The 7,856-nt window shown below is 39.3% G+C and overlaps 1 protein-coding gene and 1 pseudogene across 1 annotated transcript in view; one reads left to right on the forward strand and one right to left on the reverse strand.

The window, feature by feature from the left end:
* CPB2 (carboxypeptidase B2 (plasma)) overlaps positions 1-7,856 on the forward strand; it is an 82,127-nt gene that overhangs the window by 39,252 nt on the left and 35,019 nt on the right. Inside the window, exon 5 of the mRNA XM_006884606.1 lies at positions 6,993-7,097. Coding sequence (XP_006884668.1) covers positions 6,993-7,097 — 105 coding nt within the window. The remainder of the gene's footprint in view (positions 1-6,992; positions 7,098-7,856) is intronic.
* On the reverse strand, positions 3,442-4,443 carry LOC102872785 (annotated as a pseudogene).

A 7,856-nucleotide genomic window follows, 5' to 3' on the forward strand; every position in this document is an offset into this window, starting at 1 on the left:
GGATTCTGAGGCTCCGTCTAACATACTTTGGACATGTTGTAAGGAGGGACCGGTCCTTGGAGAGGGACATCATGCTTGGGAGGGTCGAGGGACAGCGCAGGAGGGGAATGCCCTCTATGAGGTGGATTGATTCAGTGACTGGGGTAATCGGGATGGGAGTGTCAGAGACAAGTACAATTGGCACAGGATAGAGCAGAGTTTGGGGCTGTTGTATATAGGGTCACTATGAGTTGCAAGCAACTTGATGGCACATAACAACAACAACAACAACCATCTCAGACTGACTGACTTAAGCCAAAAAGACGGGGGGGTGGGGAGAAGGAAATAAAGAAAGTTAACTTTTTTTTTGCTGGAAAAACTATGCTGAAGATTTTGGAATCAAAGAAAAGGTTAAACATTCAGATATGGAGAGAAATAGCAACCAAGTCTATGCTGGGATGTTGGCAGTAGGGCTTGTACAATGGCTTCTGTTCCAATCATCACTCTTTAAATTATCTATTTTCAGTTGCAAAATCTTATAGGATCAAATCTGATTTCCTGGCTTTGGATGATCTGATATCTTCTGTCTTAGCTAGATTGGCCTTGATAAGGATAAGTAAGTGCAACTACTGGAAGAATTTTTAGGAGCCATTAACTATATTAATTTCTGCTGTTATCAGGCAGTATTTCCTGATATAGATAAGGTCATCATGAGTCAGAGGCAACTCAATAGAAACTAGAAATAACAGTAACATTTTCTAATTCTGTAGATCTGTTATTTATTACATTCTCCACTTTAAAGACTAAAGAAAAGAAGCTGTGGGGGATGTTGATTTATTTAGTAATGTATCATTTATTCCTGGTTTCCCAGTAGAGAGCTCTGGTGGCTTAGTGGTAAGAAGTTGCACTATCAACCACAAGGCATGTGGTTCAAATCCACCAACTGCTTCATAGGAGAAAGGGGGATAATCTCCTTTGTGATTTCAAGTTCTAAGTCAGTCTTATTGGATGGCAATGAGTTGAGTTTGAGTTGAATTTCCCAGCATTAGCTTAAGTAGGTGAGCACTTGAGTCAGGACTATTAGTCAGCGTTTCTGGGTTTTCATGTGTCTCAGATGAGAATTGGTAGCATAAACTCAAAACAGGCATATGATGCCTTGGATACTCTTGGAAGCAGAGTTGGCCAATTACACTGGATACATGTAATTATGATGTGCATGAGGGGAAGTCATAGTTCCTACAAGCATTAAGCTCATCTTATTTGACCGAGAACCCCCATGTAAGGTGGGACTCCAGGAACCCTCTGTTTACTGTCAGAACCAGCACCAATAGAGTGTGCTCAGCACAGTTCAGCAGAAGGTTGAGAAAGAAATCAATCCAGACAACTCTGGATTTTCTTTGACGTGAAGTCACTTTAAGCAGCCAACAGATGTTCCTTTTTTGTATGACCAAACCTTTAACAGCCAACATTATTTGACTTTCCTATTTGCCCTCGAGTTGGATACTGCTACCTATATTTTTGTTATCCACCACCAACTTAATACTGTAATATAGGGAGCCTATGTGACAGAGGTCGGTAGCCTAGTGGTAAGGAATTGCATTGCCAATCCAAAGGTAAGCAATTCAAATCCACCAGCTGCTGTGCAGGAGCAAGAAAGGTAATCTCCTCCCATGCAGTTTACAGCCTCTGGAAACCTAATGGAGAGTCAGCTAGGAATTACTTTCAACTCAACAGCAGCACATAACAATAGCAACAGCATGTGACAGGACAAAATTGCTTTATAAAGTTTCCCAGGCCATAATCATTACAGGAGCAGACTGCCAAGTTTTCTGCTGTGAAGGTGCTTTTGTTTGTTATTTTTATGTAACACTGATTTGGAACTAACTCACAGCTGACTCTCCACCGGGGTTTCTGAAACAATATTTCACACAGGAAGAGATTGCCCACCTTTCTCCGGCACAGCAGCTCAAGCTGCCTATTTTGGGGTTGGAAGTGCAACTCCTTAGCACTAGGCTACCAGAATTTCCTGTGAAGCTGCTAGGCTGTTTCAAACCAATGATCTTCTGGTGAGTAAATGAATGCTAAACCATTGTGTCGTACAACTCTAAAACCCAAACCCAACCCAGTGCTCTGGAGACCATTCTGGCTCACAGTGACTCTATAGGACAGGGTTGACCTAAACCCACTGGGTTTATAAGGCTATCATCCTCACATAAGCACATGGCCACACTTTCTACCACAGAGTGGCTAGTGGATTTGTGCAGCTAGCCTTCTGGTAAACGCAGCATATAATCCTGCTGACTCAATGATTAAAGCATACAACTGCAACCAAAATGGTGGCAGTTCAAACTCATGAGCTCTTGCTAGTAGGAAGATGTGCCCGTCAGTTTACATAAAGTAAACATACAGCCTTGGAAAACCCCTAGGATAGTTACACTCTGTCCTAAAGGGTCCTTACAAGTTGTAATTGACGGAATGGCAATGGGTGCCCAGGGATGTAGGAATTTCAACTCCACATATGTGATTCCAAAATGCTCTTCCCTCTTTTCTAAATTCTGTAAAACTGTGGTGTAACTGCTTTTAAAAGTTAATAAGGTACAGTTTACTTTGTTTGCAATTAGGAAATTCACTTAAAGACATCAAAGACTGTCATTGAGCAAAGCTTGAAAATTCTTATTTAGAGAGTTGGCAGCTTGGTCCAAGACAACAATACTGTGAATCAGCAATACTGTGAATCAGAACCAAATCTCTATTCTCAAATGTTCAATTAGTTTCTATAAAGTTAAATATGTTCATCTATCTATCTATCTATCTATCTATCTATCTATCTATCTACCTATCTACTATCATCTATCTATCATCTACATGTGTTTACAAATCATATAGGGTTTTCATTTAGATACATTTTGGTGTTTTTTTTCTCCACTGTTAATGGTTTATTAGATGTTTTAGTTGGTATGATACTGTTGCAATGCTTATATGTAGATCTTTACATTTTACATCACATTATCAGAGTTGCATTATACATTACTCTGATAAATATAGTACACAAAATAAGATCCTTTAAGAACAATAATGTACAAGACATGCAATATTGAATTTGTACATTAGAGCACAGAATGTGACTAAAAAATAAAAAGCTTATACTAGGCCAACGTTATTAACACAGTAAACATTCTAGTTTGAAGGGCAGTTGCAGCATGTGCAACATTGGCAGTGGTGTCTGAGACGTGGTGGAATTCTATTATACTAACCAGTTTAGAACTGTACAGGGTAAGTACCACCATCAGAACATAGCTGTAGGGTTTTATGGACCATTCCTATGTCTACCTTTAGGAAATGGATGTTTTTCCTATGTCATATTTTACTGCTTTAATCCGACTGAATAAAAAGGATAACATGCACAACCCCCAACTAAAATCCTTTTGTAGCCTAGACAGTGAAATGGTACAACAGAAGACTTTAAAACTGCAGCTCTTTTTGGATTCTCCAAAGTGTATCTGCACTCTTCTTCAAACGGGCCTCTTCCTCAGGAGTCAGCGTCACCTTCACAACGTCTGAGATTCCATTCTGCCCCAAGATGCAAGGAACACTAAGGAAGACATCATCTTTAATTCCATAAAGACCCTTAATCATGGTGGAAATTGGATGTAACCTCCTAAGATTCTTCATTATGCTTTCTGCCAGATCTGCCACAGACAGTCCAATGGCCCAGGAGGTATAGCCTTTCAGTTTGATCACCTCATAGGCACTGTCAACCACCTGCTTGTGAACCTCTTTCCACTGTTCCTTATCTGAATCAGTACCTAATTCAGGATGCAGATTTTTCAGAGAGACAGCAGCCACATTCACTCCACTCCATAGAGGCACACTAGAGTCTCCATGCTCTCCAAGGACCCAGCCATGACACCTCAATGCGTGAACTCCCAGCCTCTCCCCCATTAGGTAATGGAACCTCGCTGAATCCAGATTGCATCCACTGCCAATAACACGGTTTTTGGGAAAGCCACTGATCTTCCAAGCCACATAGGTAAGGATATCCACTGGATTAGAAACAACAAGCAGCTTGCAGTTTGGGCTGTACTTTACAACATTAGGAATGATGAATTTAAAGATGTTCACGTTACGCTGGACCAAATTGAGACGGCTTTCCCCCTCCTGCTGACATGCTCCCGCTGTGATAACCAGCTTGGAATTTGCAGTTACGTTGTAGTCTTTGCCAGACACAATTTTTGGTGTTCTAAGGAAAAGGCTGCCATGTTGGAGATCCTCATCTCTCCCTTTAATTTGTCTTCCATGACATCAACAAGTGCAAGTTCATCTGCCAAGTCCTTTATTAAAATACTGATGGCACAGGCCATGCCAACAGCATCAACCCCAACAACCGTAATCTTATTCTGGGGGGGTCTGTTCTTCCTTAAGAAGATTCTGAATCAGCTGATCCTTGAGAGTAGCCATACTGGATTTGGATGAGGAAGGTACCGGGAATGCACGTCGGGCGGGCTTCGGTGGCGCGAGGCGGCGAAATTCTGACTCTGCAGCTGCAGCTCCGGGACTCGATACATTTTGTTTTATAGCATTGTAATTACAATTTCATTCAATCTTTCATATACATTTTGATTCCTAACATTTTCCATGCAACTTCACTCATATATGTTTTATTTTATAACATTAATTACTGTTGATTAACATGTTCATTAGCTTATGCCAAGAAATTTGGAAGACAATTACCTGATGAATTTTTTAGAAGAGAGTCATATTTATTTCCATTCCAACAGAACTTGGAAATTATCAAACAAAATCATTAATATCACAAGAAAGTAAAATATTATTGAAGATTATTGGAAAATGGCTGGAGGAATACTTTAAGAGAGAAATTCAAGTTGGATCCAGAAGAGGCCATGGCAACTATGATATCACTGACAATGTCAAATGAATTTTGGGTAAAAGTTGAGAATACCAGAAAGATGTTTATCTGTGTTTTACTAACTATGCAAAGGTGTTTGACTATGTGGTTCATTACAAATTATGGGTAGCATTGAGAAGAAAGGGAATCCCAGAATGCTTAATTGTGCTCATGCAAAAATTTATACATCAACCAAGAAGAAGCTGTCTGAACAGAAAACAACAACAACGACAACAACAACAAAACACAAAACACCACTGGATGGTTTAAAATAGAAAAAAGTGTGTATGTTGGCTATATCCTTTCTCTATATCTATTCAATTTGTACACTGTACAAATAATTTGAGATGCTGGAGTACGAGAAGAAAAAGATGAGGTTTTTCTTCTATAGGGTTTGGGGAAAGAGTCATTAACAAGCCATTTGCATTATGCAGATAAAACAACCTGGCTCACTTAACACGAAGAAGACTTGAAACACTTTCTACAGAAGATAAACTACTACAATCTTCAATACAGATTACATTTACACCAAAAAATCCTCACCCCTGGACTATGCAACGTTGTGATAGATGGAGAAAATATTGCAGTTGTCACTGATTTCATCTTGCTTAGATCCACAATCTACATTCATGATAATGGCAGTCAAGAAATGAAGACATATTGCATTGGGAATATCTACCATCAAGGAGCTCTCCAAAATGCTCAAGAGCAGTGTGCCAGTTTTAAAGAGTGTCTGATCCAAGCCATGGTCTTCCCATGCATCTGGAAGTTGAATAATGAATAAGGATGAGAAAAGAAGAACTGATGCCTTTGAACTGCAATGTTGAAAAAAAGCACTGAATATCCCATGGACTGTCAAAAGAAAAATAATTCTGTCTTATACATAAAGGAGTCAGCACATAGCAAGAAAACAATGCATGGTTCAAAATCAGGAAGAGTGTATGCCAGAGATGTCTCCTGTCTCCATACTTTTACAATCTATATGCAGAATAGATCATCTGAGAAGCTGGGCTCTCTAAGCAGTAATGTGGCATCAGTATTGGAGGAGGAACACTCATCAACAACTTGTGTTATTCAGGTGACACACCCTGTTTGCCGAAACTGAGGAGGACCTGAAGCACTTGCTGCAGAAGGTCAAGGCCTGTAGTCTTCAACATGGATTGAAGCTCAACATAAAGAAAACAAAGATTCTCAGCACTGGGCAGATTAGCAGTGTCATGATAGATGGTGAAGAGATAGTGATTATTAACAGCTTTAGTTTGCTTGGCTCCACAATCAACACTTTTGGTACCAGCACCCAGGAGGAGATCAAAAGACAAATTGCATTGGGAAAGTCGGCTGTCAGGGACCTCTCCAGAGTCCTAAAGAGCAAATATATCAATCTGGAGACTAAAGTGCACCTGATACAGGCCATAGTTTTTGCAATTACTTGACATGCATTAGAAAGCTGGATGACTAGGAATGATAAAAGGAGAATTGATGCCTTTGAGCTATGAAGCTGGAAAAGAGCATTGAATATACCATGGACTGCTAGGAGAACAAACAAGTTGGATCTGGAGAGGGTGAAACCAGCTTCCTCCTTGGAGGCAAGGATTCTGAAGCTTTGTCATATTTTGGGCATATTGCAAGTAGGGACCATTCCTTGGTGAGGAACATCATGCTTGGAAGGGTGGAGGGACAGCACAAGAGAGGAAGAACCTTGATGAGATGGATTGATCCAGTGACTGGGGTAATGACGGCAGGTATGTCAGAGACAATAAGATTGGCACAGGATAGAGCAGTGTTCAAAGCTGTTGTACATAGGGTTGCTATGAGTAGCAAGTGATTAAATAGCACATAACAACAACAGCAATTGATGTAACTAATTAATTTTTTAAGTTTAAAATCAAGAATCCTAGTATGACTTATACCAGGGATATGATCTTAGCTCTTCCTTAATCACATCAACTTCCTTGAGATACCCCAAAGGAATGGAGAGGAGAAAAAATATGTATCGTAGAGACTTATTGAAATAAATTAAATAATTAAATAAAACCACTATAAAAATGGAAGATATTAATCATTCTAAAACTTACTGTTCTTACATTGTTTTGGTTCTCTTTGACAGGTTTCAAAAAAGGAACAAACAACTAAAAATGCAGTATGGATTGACTGTGGAATCCATGCCAGAGAGTGGATTTCTCCTGCTTTCTGCTTGTGGTTCATTGGCTATGTAAGTGTTCGCATTTAAATGCCATGCTGGAGACCACTTACATCTGAATGAGCTGACCTGTTTGTTTTAAACCTTTATCCCAAACCAGGCCATATACTTCTTTGACTCAAAACCTTTGGAGGTGAGAATTTGGAAAAGCTTAATTTTGCAAATAAAGTTTGAAAACCATAACCTCAAGCATTTAAATTAGCCTTGAGGACTGTTGAGGAGGTTTAGTGGTGCAAAGTTAAAAGCACTCAGCTGTTAATTGAAAGATGCCAAGCCAGCCTGTGGGAAAAAGCCTGGTAAAATTCCTATAAAGATTATAGCTGAGAAAACCCGAAGCAGGCAGTAGTCCTACTATGATCTAGGGCTGTTATGAGTGAAAAAATGGTTCTACAACACCCAACATTAATGAAAATATTATTGATCTTTTCCTTCCTACATTTTTACCTATGCTGAACACTGGTGATTAGCCATTTAGAAATAATTTATAGGCTGTAATATGTTTACTAGGTAGAAGAAAGAAGAGAAGCAATTAATTATCCAAGTTGGGTTCCAATTAACTATTTTCCCTTTTGGTTTTGAACAATCCAGAAGACTTTTGCAGGTTTTTGGCCTCCGTTGATTAAACACAAAGCACATTTCAGAGCAGATAAAATTTTCTCATATGCCAAATTTGGGACTTTATCCCTGTAGAAAGGCTTTGGCATTAAGAAAACAGTATATAAGACAAATAGCATGTCATAAGAGTAAAAAAATATAATGACTATAAACATT

Source organism: Elephantulus edwardii, unplaced genomic scaffold (assembly GCF_000299155.1).
Source record: "Elephantulus edwardii isolate Elephantulus edwardi_28Jun2011 unplaced genomic scaffold, EleEdw1.0 scaffold00036, whole genome shotgun sequence".
Lineage (NCBI taxonomy): Eukaryota > Metazoa > Chordata > Mammalia > Macroscelidea > Macroscelididae > Elephantulus > Elephantulus edwardii.